The sequence below is a fragment of the Camponotus floridanus genome, unplaced genomic scaffold (assembly GCF_003227725.1).
Source record: "Camponotus floridanus strain SB8 unplaced genomic scaffold, Cflo_v7.5 scaffold2, whole genome shotgun sequence".
Classification (NCBI taxonomy): Eukaryota; Metazoa; Arthropoda; class Insecta; order Hymenoptera; family Formicidae; genus Camponotus; species Camponotus floridanus.
The window spans coordinates 476951-493975 of NW_020229325.1; the positions used below are offsets into that span (position 1 = coordinate 476951).

At 35.6% G+C, this 17025-nt stretch overlaps 1 protein-coding gene across 1 annotated transcript in view; it reads left to right on the forward strand.

Annotated features, from left to right (window-relative positions):
* LOC105258282 (protein rhomboid) overlaps positions 1 to 17025 on the forward strand; it is a 362375-nt gene that overhangs the window by 326858 nt on the left and 18492 nt on the right. Inside the window, exon 7 of the mRNA XM_025408100.1 lies at positions 8345 to 8487. Within this exon, the coding sequence (XP_025263885.1) occupies positions 8345 to 8487 (143 nt within the window). The remainder of the gene's footprint in view (positions 1 to 8344; positions 8488 to 17025) is intronic.

Genomic DNA, 17025 nt, shown 5'->3' on the forward strand with positions numbered 1-17025 from the left:
GCTTGCGAAGTTAGATAGAAGATAACTAGTCGAAATTTCGCATCGTATTTCGAAAAAGGCGACGCGTTTCCGCTTAATCGCCGACCTAGGATTAGATGTGATGTTAATTGCGGGATGGGGTATTCGTAAAAGTTGCCGTTAATGCCGTTAAGCGGCCATATGTTACGCAGCGAGAAAGGGGGAGGGGGCTCGCGGTAATGAAACAATTACCGTACTGTCTGCATAACTCGCGGTGGAATTCGCCGGAATGCACAGAGAAGAAAGACCGACGCGACGAAGACTCGAACGGCGAAAGTCGGAGCGTCGCGACGTCGTGACGAAGAGGTTAACGTTGTTCACCGGGGATTAGATATCGTCCACTGAAATTGGAAAACTTTATACCGGAAGGTTCTGTCAAATGCCTCCATTTTCTTCCGAAGATTAATCTGTAATATCTGTCCAATATATATAGATGTTTCGTGAAGTTTGAAGATTAAGTAAGATATAAAAATATCGTAGTATTTTCTTTCATCTAACTTGATATCACAAAATAGATAATTGATATTAAATTTATTTAGTTAATTAAAAAGATTAATAATTTTAATTCATTAATTTAGGAATTTAGGAACTTTGCGCTTTTTATTGTATAATTGTTTTACCGAATTTAAAAAATCTAATATAGGAAATTGAATTATATATTATATTGAATTATATATTATTATTGAATTATATTATTATTGAATTATAATTAGGAAATTATATAATTACGAAGTGGTAGACAATTAGATAAGTTACTGTCAAATCCTACGTTCTTTATTAACGTATATAAAAATTGTTTTTCATAAAAACAATAACAACCGCGTTATTTGCAGAGAAAATTTATCTCGTGCTTGTCACGCTTTAGTTCTCAACGAACGAAAATACGAATGATAGAGCGTTGCTATCAGCAGCAGCTGAGATATTCAACCATGAAACTCTCCCTGTAAGCCGCGGGAAAACCGACAACGTTTCTCGGCTTTCCCATTGGTCGCCGCCCATGAATGTGCATCCGAGGAAAGTGCATCCATGGGCCGATCCGCGTTGGCACTTCGAAGAGTTACGGATATAGGTGGCTTTTTAGAAAATAAAGCGTTACCGGCCGCGTAAACGCACACGTTTGCCCGCACGTGTGTTTGTCCGCATTGCATCGTTTCATGCTCGATTAAAATGCAGATTGTGGAAATTTTTATAAAAATCCAGAGGATTTTAATTAAAATAACATTAATGCTTATGTATCCATACATTATATTGAATTTACGAAGCTTGTATAAGATATTTTTTATGACTTTGTTAAAAATTTCAATTTAATTATTGAAATTTCAATATAATTGAGTACAATATGCTTGCTTATTTCTGTATTTTTTCGCTACCATATAAATGTAACAAAAGAGATTTCAGAATTCGCTTTACTCCGCAAATCAAATTGTTCCCTTTATTTTTTAGCTCCCTAGCTCTCTCAATGATACACTTCATTATTTTGATATTCCGTCAATTAGTTGATTCATTGATATTAGCTGCCATCGAATTTTCGCGCGCCCCGTCGATAGAATGGGCATCGTAAAATACGAGAAAAGAGGTCGATACGAAATTATCACGCGAGCCTTACTATCGCGGTCAACATCTCCGTAACGATAAGACCCGGAGATAAAATTCTCGATGCGGCGGAATGCAAGCTGCGAATGCCTCGCCGTCTGCATCTATTGCCTGCATCTACCGCGCTGCATTGCGTGTCGATGCATCGATGCATGGCCATCGTTACCGAGGACTTGATTGACGATGAACTTTATTTCTCTCCCGCCCTCTTTCCCCCCTGATCTCTCGACCGTTACTTTTGGAAGGGAGGAAGGTGAAGAAAGGGAGGGATAGAAAGTAGAGCCCTGCCTCGGCTTTCACGCGATACTCCACGCTCGCGACGTAAATATTTCTTCCTTTGCATATCGAGCCCGATCATTTGCATTCCTCTATTCTTTTCTCTCCTTTTTCCTGCGCCTGTATTGCCGTTTTCCCCCTTCGGGATAAAGAGGACCCCCTGAACCGACCTCCTCCCCCACCCCGCACTCTTCCATCGATTCTTTCTACTCTCCCTAGCCTTCTCTCTTCTGGCCTTTTTATTTTTCTTCCTGAGCTTTCAACGTCAACCGACCGAAGACGTTTTCAACTTCAGAGACGTCCTTCACTTCCGCAGGAGCGTAGTTACTATAACGAGGATACGTATGGGACAGTATTCATCTTGGCTCATCTCTTTTTCTTCTAATATATAGAAAGCATTTAAAATCCTCAACTATAATAAAAAAAAATTTTAAATAGCAATGTTACTTTGTTATTAATCTAATTACTTTAAACTGTTAAATATATATTTAATTTATTTTGATTTATATTTATATTTGATATTTTTTTATGTTAATGAATTATGATATATATGATTATATTGTATATATGATTATATATATAAAATAAACAACGAATAATAATTGATGAATTGTTATATAATGTTGAATGAAGAGAGAGTAAAGATCTCATTGCTTGATAAAGATAAATCTGCATAAAAAAATGAAAGAAAAATTATAACTACATCACTGGAATTACTTTTCGTGCGAGATTGTTTCTCGAAGATGTCTTGGTTCCATTAGCATGACGAAGATGCATTATTTGTCAGAAAATTAAACAGTGCGAATGGAAAAAAACGTTATTGTTGTTATCAATGTACAATATTGAGTATTTCTTATTCATTTCTATATCCAGTTTTTATATAGATAGTTTTGAATATCTTCGAAAATCTGCTTACGATTAAAAGTATTTTATTGGTTGATTAAGCGCTGTGAAGATTAGAAAAACTTTAAAATCTACTTTATTTTGAAAATTATTACTAAGAGATTAAGAGAAAAATTATTATCAAATTTTATTATTATCAAATTTTATTATTATTAAATTCAATATATATATACATCAAAACGGATCTTCTCTTTTGTATTTTATTCGTATAGCTCTGGGAGATGTTATAATAAAAAAGATGATAAATTTTGTCAAAATCTCACTTTATTTGATTTTCATTTAACATTTGAGAATTTCAATTGATATTAACTTTAGTATTCTGCAGAGAGAAACTACAAGCAAGCAATTGAAACTATCCCTGTGGTGAAATTGGATCCAACCTATTTTGAATACACATACCATACCAGTACAACAATATCAGTAATATTAGAACAATATAATTGCTTTTAAATTTTAGAATTGCACTCTTGGAAATATATAAAAAATTGAAAACACACGCGCACTTTCTATCAGGCAATAATTTTAGACTTTACTTGAATGTTTGAATCGATTTTATATGATTTTATATGATTTTATATGATTTTATATGATTGTTTTGTCTTGATTTTGTGCGTAATTTTGTTAATCTTATGATAATTTTATTTATTTTGGAATAATAATGACGATTGTTTTGGTTTAATAATCGTTACATAGCGTAGGCAATTAATAAACCGTTATTAAAATACATTACACTATATAAGTTTGTACAATTGAAAGGATAATTATTTGCCTGCATTATTCGTCGGATAAAAATTCACAAAGTGCTCCAATTAAAGTAAAATTGTAGTAGATAATTAATTCCTGTTGTAGCAACGCATTTCAATAATTTTCAACATGCTGTTTATACCTCCTTTTCGAACCGACATTGGAATATAATCGCGAGTAAATGTCACTGATTGCATATTTTTATCAATTATCGAATGACTAGTGACAGAATTTATTTTACCTTAATTACATGTTATGTACATTGAATTTTGAAATTATATATATAATTTTGGACAATAAAATATAATATTTATTCTTTTCTTGCCTTTGTAAGATATAGATATCGGATGCGATTGTTAGAAAATATCGTATTTTTTGTGGGAGTACATTAATGGTTAGTAATAATTTTTTTGTAATTTTTATCGTATCGTTTACAACATTCTTCTGAGAAAGGATAACGATATAAAGGCCTAGAACGGAGACGAAACTGGACGAAAGGACGCGCGAACAAATTCTCGCATCGGCTAATTAATGCCTCGACCACAATGGCGGAAAACGTCGAGGCTCCTCGGCCTTAAAACCAATTTGTTGCCCGCTCTCCGGCTCCTTGTTTCCCGGTCGGAAGGGCGCGGTGCGACTTCGCATTATACTTAGGGTTCCGCCATTATGTTTCCCCGGTTTTGCCGAAACAATACAGCGTGTAAGCGGTCTCGACGTAATATTACATCGACTGATTTATATCGTCCATTCTTGCGATCCGCATTCGCAACATTATATTCACTCACTAGGCGATCGGGATCATTATGACGTAATAAACGTCTGAATCGGACACTTTCGATGACGAAAGCGTTCCGGGTGCAAACCTAAAAAAAGAAAAAGAAAAATCGCTCATCAAGCCAGCATGTAACGATCGTAATGTGAAGTGTTGAAAAATTAAATCGAGGAGAGCCAAAATAAATGTCACGAACACTTAAATTATTACGGGACACTTAAATTATTACAGTAATAAAATATTTGTGTTGTGTCATATTAATCTTAGTCGCAAACAAATATTTTGAAAACACATCTGTAAATTTCATTAAAAAACATGAAAAAAACATGAGTTGAAAAATTAAATTAAGGAGAGCCAAAATAAATGTCAGATCAGAGCTTAAATTATTACAGTAATAAAATATTATTTGTGTTATCATATTAATTTTGATCGTAAATAGATATTTTGGAAATCTTGAATATACATTTGCAAATTTCATAGAGCTGTCACAAAAATCGTGATGTAAAAATATTGAAAAATTAAATTGAGAAAAATCAAAATAAACGTCACAGATCAGAATACTTAAACTACTTAGATAATATAAAAAATATCAGAATATTTAATATATAAGAATAATATAACAAATATAAGAATATTTGTTATTGTAATGCTGTTTATTTATGTCATTTTAATTCTTGCAAATAAATATTTTGCAAATAAATCTTGAATACATCTGTTATTAATATTTATCAAAGTATATATAACTGCGCGTGCATTAGAAGAACATAAAATTTTTATAACAATTTTTATAAAATTTATAGAAGCAATCATTTGAATTGTTTTCTCATTAAATGAAACAAGTGTTTATCGTATTGCAAAGAGCTCTCACTTACTATCGCTCTCGTTTTAATATTCACGCGCAATATCGCCGCCATCATTTACAAAACGCTAGATACTTTGTATAATGCAACGGCGAAGAGCGCCGTATCTCTTTATATTTGCGCAATATGCTTTCACAGAGTTCTTTTAGAATCGACGATGAGCGTTGTGCGGAAAGTCAGATTGGCGATCGATGCTAAGCAATTATCATAATTAATATATAACGTACAGAAATTAATATTTATTTAAATTATAAAGAGTAATTAATTCAGAAATTAATTAAAATTGTATAAATTTATGATTTATGATTCTTTGTATAGGTATTATATTACAATATGTTGATTGGATATTGCAACAATAGAATTAATTAGATGCCCGTATTGATTATATCTTAGTGATATTTGCGATAATAATAATTTAATGCAATTTAATTAATGGCAAAAGTGACGCTTAATTATTTCTCGATCTGACTAAAGTCTTATCAAATTTTATTAAGATTTTAATACTAGAGGACATGAAGTGCGTTTACAATTTATATAAATTTTTCTTACAAAGTGGAAAAAGTAGAGTATTTCCCTCTCAAAAGTGAAAGCGAGGGAAATGTCGATGCACAAATCTGCTTTGTTCACTCGATTCGAAACAATGTTTGACAGGACGAAACGAGCGACTGAACACGATGATGAACGCGAGCTGCGTGAAAGCGCATCGTAACTTTTTTCCCTTCCATTTAAGCGCGTCGCCCGCATTTTTGAAAGCAAATCTCAGATAGATTCGTCAACGGCAACATACGACACGGACGGTCTCGCTGCCGCGCGCCGGCCTCGCAAAGTTGCATGAGTCTGAAACGAAATTAAATCCGGGCGTATAAACGGGTGCCATGTATACCCTGTCAACGGTTACAAACGCGAGTCACGAATCCGTAGTGCACGAAGCGCGTCTTTCGCTTTTATTTACGGCTCGCCTGCTCGCACCGCGAACGCGTTGATTTAATTCCGAAAGTTGCCAGCGCTGGGAAAGAGAGCCGCCCCCATACGATGCGACACGTGTCTGTAATGTCCGCGTAACACGTGGGACTTCTTGCATTTCGGCATTTCGGTTTGCGTCGATACCGTATTCCTTTACTGGTTAAGTAGAGGAAAACGGAGGTTCCTGAGTGATATTTGATAACGTACGGTATTTCGATACTAAAGTCACGTGGTAGATTTTTACGAAACTCTTCGACCTCTATCTGTAACCAGCGTTTTCTTAAAAAAGGTATCAAAATATTAATGAATTTTGAAGTGATATGTGATTAAAAATCGCGATTTTATGCGAAATTATTCCTGATTTAATTTTAAATGGATTTTCACTTCGAGACGATGACAGGTGACTAAATTTTCGAAAAAGAAAAGTGAAAGAATAAAAGAAAAAATCAACGGAATGATAAAATAATTTCTACGCGAAGTTCGTAGGAACTTTCTACTTACATAGTATATTCTTTATTTGCGAGGGAAATGTCATAAACTATAAACTCCGGGCATGTCGGAGCGAAGGTATTAACACGCCACACGCAACTTTGTGCATTCGTGCGTGCTTCGTGCGTGCGCGACCGCTCGCTCGCGATTATTTGCCATTTATTTTCATATCCCTTTTTGCAGAGTATATTCATTGTAGCACGTGGACCGACATCTTTATCGCCGTCGTTATACAGGTTCAACGTACCTTTTGGTTCGCAACCGCCGCGCTGATTAACCCTTTCAACGCCGATGGCATTGCGCGGAGAGTTGCGCAATTTATGCGCATACATTTCACTTGCGCGCCGGATTCCGCCATTTTCTTAGTCATCCCTTGTTCTATTCGAGGTCGTGCACTCAGGGACAGGCAAATGTATAGAGTTTGCTTAGTGTGATTAAAGTAGATGAGTTTTGGTTGCGACGTAATTTTTGTTGCGTAACTTTTTGAATGGACGCCGCAGTAGATATTAATATATCGTGTTCATGTGTATGATTATTATTTGATGTATGTGGTTTATATAGAGTGTCCAGAGAGATATACATTATTCAAATATCTGTATGTGTAAAGGGAAAAATATTGAAAGCGTCCAGATATAGCTAGATTGAAAAAATTATTACGAAATGTTACGTCTAAAATTTATCTCTTTTTTTGCAGATTTCAAGAACTAAATTTTTATTATATATTTAAAGTCTATATTTTATATTAAATGAATATTTTTATGGTGTATTTTCTGCTACTCAAGAAATTAATTGTTTCTTATGAATACGTTAGTCATGATCGCTTAAACATTATTGTCAAGATAAGTTAATAAATGCACGAAATATCTAAATATCTCGCGAGGGAAATGATTTATTAATTTTTATTAATATCAAGCGCAATGTAGCGACGTGTGTATTTGCATACGAAACACACACATGCACACTCATTACTCACCCTTATGCATTGCGTGACTAATTCATCACACGTACCTAACATTTCGCCGCGTAGTTGAGTAATCTTACTTGTTTTAACACACAAGTGCACTTCTTCTTTTCCTCTTTGTTATTTTCTCGTATTTTCTCTACAGTTGCTCGACTATTTACGATCTTTTTCTCCTGCGTGTAAAAGATTTCTCGACGGACTGCTCGGAAAAATGTCTTGCAACATACCATATTTTAGATACGATGATTTGTTGGTAAAATGTTATATTTCAAAAATAGTACTAATATACACAAGTAAAATAGTAATAAATAATAACTAGAATAAAACATTTAATATAATAATAAATAGTAAATAGTAAATATTAATAATAAATAGTAATAATAATAGTAATAATAATAGTAAATAGTAATAATAAATAGTATTAATTAAAATAGACAAGGGGCTCAATATGTTTCTAAAATTTAATTTTCTTACGTATCTTGTATAATTAGAAAATATATAATGTAATTTTATATTTAAAAAAATAATACATTGATGTAAAATATATACAATTTCTTTTATTACTTAGCACTCTTATTTCCTCGTTTTTTACCGTTATTTAAATTGTAATATTCAGACTCTTATTGATTGTCAATTTCTTAATAATTCTTTTGTTTTTTAAAAGTATTAAATTCAATAAATGCGGTCCTTGCGAAATTTCTTTATTTATCACCGCAAGTTTATCTCGGATTTTATTGACGATATTCGTGTCTGCTTTTGTTCCAGTTGGGTTTCTTCACGTATTATACAGTGGCGATGGGCGAGGTGAATCCTTCGGGGCCGGTGCCGATCGACAGTGTCTTCATTTACAGGCCGGACAAGCGACTCGAGCTCTGGAGGTTTGCCTTCTACATGTTCTTGCACGCTGGGTAAGTCTCTTAATTTTTCTTTCAACAGCATCACTCTCGATCTATACACATTGTAAAATATATTTCACGCTATTCAGTCTCGCGTCTTTTTTTATTAAGACACCGTGCAATAATGAACTTCTCTTAAGAATACACAGTTTACTGATATTTAAAAGCTGATATATATATTTGCGATAAATATAATACTGAATCTCTCGAAACTTAGTTGGATTCCATCAGTTATTTTTTTTTTATTTTATCACCGAGATAAAGTGCATCGACAACTCGATTCTTTCTTTTATAGTACGCAAGTGCGTCAATTTTCTCGGCCATTGCGGAAGGAAACGCCAACGTAATACGAGCACTCATTTTCTTTTAAATCACGTATCACGCTGCAATTTTATATAACGTTCAAGCCACGTTTTTTTCACGCTAATGGATGCGAAAACAAATCTGCGTCAGTGCACATTCAAATTATCGAAGGCATCACCGACTAGAATTCGCGGCTAGAAAAATACGAGAGAGATGATAAAATCTTCGTAGAACGATGTTTAAGCAACGTGAATCATGAAGACGGTATTCTTCCGAGAATCGAATTTGCCATCTTTTTGACGTCTATTATTATCTCGAAAATATAAGATATTTTCTGTTATAAAAATAGTTCCATTATTTTTTTAAACACAAAAAAATAGAAAAATATTGCTATTGTTATTTTTATAATGAATATCTAAATTTAAGTAATTTTATATCGTTGGGATATTATTCCTGTGAACGTGAAATTACATCGCGATGTTATCGAATTGCAATAGCGATATTGCGAATCGTGATATCGAGAAAAAAAGAGAAGCCGAAATTCTCTGAATTCGACGGCGTCGTTGCATCGCACGAATTATTACGATTACGACAGCGTGGAAAAAGGGATCGAGATAAACCACGTCTCCGTCGCACTTTTTACCTCCTTTTTTCGTCAACTTGCAGAATCAACGTATCGTATACATGTTTCGTGCGTGCGTTGCATTTACTTTCTGTCTAATTTAATGCAGTTCAGGCTTATTGTTTAAGAAAAATATAATATACTATGTTATTTTTATTTTTTATTCTATCAATAATAAAGAATAAAACAATCGAGCAAGTGGATATTTCGAAGAGAGAAGCTCTTAGAAAAATATGTAATAAAAAATATAATAAATAGAGAAAAATATATAGTAATAAATAGAGACAATATAAAATACAGAGACAGAGAGAGGAGGAAATGAAAAAGTATATAATATGGAATTCCAGGTTTTACGTATTTTATTACTTATTTTATATAATTCGAGTATATTTACTCGAATTATATAACATTTTTTCTTTTTATTTATTCTTCCTATTTAACGTCAAAACATGATATAATTGAAAATGGTACAATAAAGTCTTTTGAAGTTTTATAGAAAAATATGTGAATACTTCAAATATATAATAATAATATGTATGTAATAAAAAGAAAACTTGATACACAAGGATACTATTTAATTAAATTTATTTAGAAAATTTAAATAAATTTAAATAAATTTGTAATTGCGACATATTACAGGATATAAAATATTTATATGCATGAGAAGACAAATATTGAACTTAAACGGAAAGCATGCATAACCACCTGCGTTCGCCATAGATATTAGGCATTAAGTTACTGACTAATTACAGCTAATTCTATTCCGTATATTGCCGTATATTGCATTCCGCAATTTTCATTCTCAATCGACATCGCGTTGATTAAATTGAAGCGACGTCACAGAAGAAACGAAATTGTTTAAGTGTTGCGGCATGCATTATCCACGGGAAAGAAAATGGAGGAAAAGGAGGCAGCTTCTTCCGCTTATGGTTTTTTCTATTATACTTACTTTTTTTCTCTCGTCTCCTCCACATTGATGGTTTTTGCCTTCTTTTCCCTTTTCTCCACCTTCTGCTTTTTCTATCTCGACGTTTCTCTGAACGCACCAACATTTCCACCAACATTTCCACCTCTTTCTTTTCCAAGTCCCAAGATCACGAGGAGAAAAGAGACCGAGAGATTCTACAGCCGATTCTCTCTGTGTTTGGTCTCTTTCTTTCGCCGATGGGATAAAAGTTTTCAGCGCGCGGAAGCTCTGTAAATTATTCATGGAACGCCAGATAAGGCGTCGTTTTTCCTTCGTGCGTATGGAAACGGCGATAAGAGTGACCCCCATCGCCGTATTTTTTCTCTATAGAAAAAGTGGTGTGTTGGTTCAATTTTTGTTCCCCTTTTGTGTTTCTTTTTTTATTATTCTCTTTAGTCTTCCTCCCGTTTCCAATTTTTGATAATATTTCGATATCACAACTTCCTATTTATCGCATCATACTTTTTAATTTTTTCCTGCTCTTACGGTGCTTTCCTTTAAATCTCCAAAATTTGGTATTTTGTTTTAACGTTTATTTTATTAATATTTCTATTTTCTATTCTCCCTCACTTTTTGAAGTTGTACAATATTATTATTAATATTAATATATGCATTTTTAATTGTGTGAAATTTATTTGTTTTATATTCTTTCTAATGTCTCATAATGTCGCTAGTATTTATTCTGCATCGTTTTATTCTTATTATGTCGTTGAAACGCGGGGGGATAGAAGACGGAAGGACTTCGAAACGTAATAAACTTCATCGCATCTTCTTTTTTCCTCCTTTCCGTAAATTCCTTCCCAAGCCGGAATTCACTGTGCATTTGTCTTCCTTTCTACCGGTTACTTCTTTTGTCGATCCGCGCTTTCGCGCGAAACGTTATCGCGGATGTTGGATTATTAATGCGAACAACGCCCCGCGCCCGTCCATCAAAAGTCATTTCCCTGAGCATTACATGATCCCGAAAGAGCTCGAGAGATACGCGGCAACGTACGGTAAGTCTAAGATAAATTCCGTAGAAGCTCATAAATTCGTTCGAGGGGGACGGAGGATCTCCAGGGAAGATACGCATGTGAATGGATACGTTTTAAAAATTGAGTCTTGGATAAATCATGCGGGATAATAAAGCGGTCGCAATTTTTTCCCCTTTTTTTCGGCCTTCATTTCCGCAGTCGATGTACATCAATAATCTTCGGATCGATTACACGCGCGACCGTTTTATGTCCGTTACGCTAATTGGCATAAATCGGGGTTATGATAAGCGAGTATAATGCATCGACGATGACACACGAGCTGCCAGGAAAGGCCAGAAGCGCGATCCATAATCGACGGATAAAAAGCCCGGCGCTTCAGTCGAGCGACAGGCGATTAATTATAAAAACAAGACGGGCGAGCGCCTTTTTCCGTCTCCGCGTAACGCCCGTTACCTTCGCCAGACGTTATCGAGCTTCCTCCGTTATTAATGTGAAAACTGTCTCTGCTGCCATCGTGCTCCCAAGTCGTGTTTCCGTCCTCCTTTCTCTCTCTCTTTCTCTCTTTCTCTCTGTCTCTCTTTTACGCTACGCACGATGTCGTGAGAAAGCCGGAAGCACGGAAAAATCGAGACAATCGCCGTAATTGTGGGAAGTCAACGCGGATACAATGGTATCGTCGAATCCGCGAAATACGAGACGAAAGGATCGCGCCGTACGAGACGGAACACGCTTCCCTGTCTCTCGTCGTTGTCCGTAGTATGTATCGACTCGTGCGAATCAGGCTTGATTCACAAGAACGCTTCGTCGCGCTTGAATTGTCAGACACGGCATCATCACATCTTATAAAAAAAAAGACACTCGCCCCAAAAAATACGCCCAGAGATTTTTTCGCAACAAAGGATTTTTATTTGACGAAGCGGATCGAATTGATCAAAATTGTCTTTTATAAAAATGATACTTATATATACTTCTGGACAAGATTAACGCATAATTTTTTTTCACCTTTTCTTTAAAAATGATATTTAAATTTTAATGAAAATTTTTAAAGAATAAATGAAAAAAATTATGCATTAATTTTGTTCAGGAATATATGTAAAATATATATCGTAAAATATAAATATCATGTTGCAAATGCACTGCATCTCTCTTTTTCGTGAAAACGAAGTCCACAAATGGGTCGCAAACTTCGTAAATCATTTCGTAGTTCCTAACCGTGGGGAGGGGGAGGAGGAGAGGAATATACTCTCAAATCTTTCGACTCGTAACTCAATTTAAATAACTGTGTCCACACCACCCGACGTCATCCTTATAAGCCCTCGTCACTTGCGCGCTGCCGATATTATGCATGCGCGACGAGCACGGCGGCACACCATTATACCACGAGTCTTTTTAATGTCGCATAAATGCGCCGGGGAGGTTTGCGACTCTTAATATCATCGAGGCGGCCTCCTCTCGTCTCGCGTGCACGCGAAACTTTCGACCTGCGCTCCAAACCCCAAGCTCCGCGAATGAAAATTCTTCTTGAAAGTGAACAAATTGCACGCGCGATTATATTCAGTCTTTGCTCCTCTCGCAAGAGGAGAAAATGAATTTCGTTACGATATTAAGTCGTGCGTCCCTCGAAATATTAATTATTAACAATTAATCAGGATATATTTGAAGTTCCTTTTTTTCCAATATCTCGATAATTACATTCGTAATTATGATTTTGTAAATTCACTCGAATTGATTTGAAATAAAATATCGAATTGCACGCTAAAATTTGATCTATGAGACTGTTTTTCGGTAGTTAACTCGAGAATTAGCCGAGAATTTCACGATATTTTAGTTGAAGAGAGATCGTTCTTCAATTGGTCAAAGAATCTGTCAATTCAGAACTCAGATCGGAATTTCCTTGAGAGAGCCGTGTAGGATCGCCGACTGCTGAGACATCATTCTCGACAGGCTCGTCTTCGCTTTCGTCTTTCGTAAGTAAGAAGTTTTCGGCGCGTAATTAACTAGCAAGTAGTTAGAGGCGCTGACGAAACCACTTGCGCCTGTGGAACATTAGAGTCAACTTGCTTGGGAACTTTATCCTCTCGTTCTCGCAAAGTTACCAGCACCCAATATGTGTTCGATAATACTTTTGATCCGTTCACGCGACCCCAGCTTCCCGCGAATTATCGCGAATTTGTTGAATAAGATCGAATTAAATGCAACCGACTGCTAGAAATATCGAGACACAGTCTTCCTTATTTCGTTATTTTTCTACGTAAAATATTTTACCATTCTTTAAATTTTAATTTTGTTCGTTATTATATTATTTAATGTTTTTATTATAACGAATACGATTATCTCTAGGTATTTAAATTGGGGTTATAGAATCAAAATATCATTCGGTATTTTTCGGGACAGCCATCTTATGAATAATATATCTATCGTATTGTGATTCGTCGTAAATACGCAATCGAGATTGGAAACGCGCAAGAAAACCCGGTCCTTTTCCTTATAATCGGACGACCCGACGAAAACGATAAGACGAATAGATATTCGTTGTAAGAGGCCGGTTATCGTCATTCGTATTCGTCGAATGGAAATTCAGCCCTCGAACGACGACATTGCCTTCCGCGGTCGTGGACCGAAACAGATGGCGAAGGAAAAAGGTAGATAGATGGGTAGGGGACCTCACGCGGAAACCGAGAAATCCATCGTAATTCATCTACCGGCACAATGCCCGAGATTCGTCTAATTGGTATCCAATTAACCGAAATTGGCGCGGTCGATCTGAGAACCTTATCGTGACTCGAATATCTTGAGAGCAGATTTTGCTGATTGCGAGAGAGGCGCTCGAACTTGCACGGACCGCCATTGTTCGACAATAAACGTCGTTGTATATGTGTACATTTACGTTATATTTTAACGAACATGCCGATTATGCATATTGATCCTATTAAAGTATTAATTTATGCAACTGATGCCATTTATTTAATTATGTCACTATATGTGAATGTGAAATTTAACAATGATGTTCGAATTAAATATCTTTGATGAATTGATAATTAATCTTTGATGAATGAGCTAAAGTATATTGTTACAATGAAGATGTTAATCCGATGATTTTTGAAAGTCCCTGTCATTTGTATATCGAATTACATATTCACAAATTTATAAAAGTATCAGTGATCACAATTTGACTACCTTATAGATTTTATCTTCCTTAATCAGACAATAAATTGTTAAAAATTTTATATATTATATGTCGCATGAAAAAAAAGTAATACTTAGAAAGATTCCAATAAAATTTTGCTATGAATTTTGTACAATATTTAAAACAAATAAGAAGTGGCGATGGTTTCAATAGAAGATTGAAAAAAAAAAACTAACGTGCAAAAATCAGTGGGAGTTCTATCGGCGGATGATATCAAGACAGCAGGAGACCGAAAATTTATGAACCACCTACGATCGCGACGTCTCCTTACGCGCGTTCCATTCCAACGATTGCATTCTGAAAACGTATCGACATCTATACATCACGTCTGTTTCAACGTGAAGGCGACCTCCGGCTTTCCGCCCCCGCGATCCAGAAGGATGGGGGCATCGTCATTTGCATTCATCCGGCAACGGGAGACAGCAAAAAAACACTCGTTGGAATTCCGAGTATCGATTTAATTCTGACCTAATCACGGTTACCTCTCGCTCCATCCTTCCCCTCTCTCGTCGCAGATGAACTTCGTTCCTTGGTAATGCGACTGCTGCGAGTAATCCGAGGCCGTGGCATCCATTTCTGTCGACGAGACTAACCGAGGAGTGACGACGCCCAAGCGTTCCAACCATCGCATTCTTTCCATTTGACCGCATTGCGACAGAGCGCACGACGACGATAAAACTCGTATCTGATGCAAATTGGTCGCTTCCTAGACGCACGTCGCGGCTACGAGGTTACGGTATACGCAGACTAATTGCGGCCTACCGCATTCTATGATGCAAAGAGGCTTCTGCGAAAAAGTCGTCTTTTCCTCTCTTCAAATCTCGTTTCACGAGGAAAAATTTAATGAACTCGAGAAATTCGTGTCATCGGTCAAGTAGACACGCGTTTAAGAATGTTTTGTACCTATTTTCAAAATATTGAGAATTTAATGAAAATTGTACAGATGTCCTTACATATGTTTAGAATCTTCAGTACAATTTTTAAATCGATTCACTAAAGCGTTCACAAGTTATAACGATTTTCATTTGCACCGAATTAACATGTGTTCTTATGAGAAACGTATAACCACGTCGGTTCAAATGACAAAACACATGGAAATAATATTCAGAATTTGTTTAAAATTTGCAAAAGTTTAGATACAGAGGAAATATTTGGTCAAACAATATTATACAGTACTAACTGGTTAAAAAGATATTAAATATAATTCGATGAAGTTAGCCATGTATCTGTCACAAGGAAATTCTCTGCCAAAAGTTAATCATTTCAATTAACAAAATTTGGATCTTATTTCAGTAAAAACGCAATAAGTATTAAAAAATACATCTCTGCACTGTAGCTAAGATCAAATTGTAATATTCTACACAATTTCTTACTCAAAATACACCAAAAATGAATATATTCAATATTGATTTTCAGCTACTTTTTGCTGAGATTGTACATACAAAACAACCTTAAAAGATTCCTCGCTTAGAAAATTATTAGGATGAATAAAAAATCTACTTTATTAATGTTTACTTTCTAGTCTAAAACTTGTCTTTTTCTTGTGTCAATTTTCAATTTGATAAAATATATAATAATTCCGATAATTAAGGATGAAATATTCTAATTATCTATACAGGTTGAAAATATTTTTTTTCTGAGAAAACGAGAAATTAAAGTTTTTCATTTATTCTTTTAGATTACAATTAAATTATAACAATACACTTCTATTACGTTATATAATGTGCTACATTTGTAGTAGAAATGGAAGGATAATAGTTTCTGCCTCGATCGACAATCTAAATCTCGCGATCGTGTCAACGAGAAATCGCTCTCCGAGATTTTCCATGCTCTCGAGTGTATGACGCGATAGATAAGCGAAAACGATCGTTTCCCGAGCTTAGAAAGTTTCTTCTCACGAAGATAATATTCATAATTGCTCTACGGCTTCTTTTCTTGCAAAGTTTTCTTTTGCTCATTACAGCTGAGGTCGTCCGAATTATTAAACGACCACCGATCGCATCATCCTTGGCGAATTCTTATCATTCGCACGCGTTTTATCTTGCATTGCCTTTGTTCCAGCCATCACCGCCGAATTCGCCCGGAATTCCCTCCGGCTTCGGTTCTAATCTCAGTCCGACTCCGGGATATGCTATGGCGTAAACGTTTATTTCCTCCCTATTTTATTCGCGTCTCGCATTACTTTATGAAACTGCGAGGAATTACGTCGTTTCTCCCGAGATTTATCGCCCGACGTCGTCGGCGCGCGTGAGAATCCTCGGCGCGAGATGTAATAATTAGTCGGCCAAAGTTTCACGATAACGGCGGGGTATCGGATTTTCGTGCTTCTGTGGCCCAGAAGTCGCTGATAAAACTTTCCTCCGACCGCGGCCGGTATCTCGCAATTATTTCACTTGGCGACATTCTTCGGCAATCTTCTTGGCACTCTCGCCGAGATGCTCTGGGCGAATAAGAATATTGTATTGAATTTGGCTTTCTCTTCTTCTTCCCCCCCCCC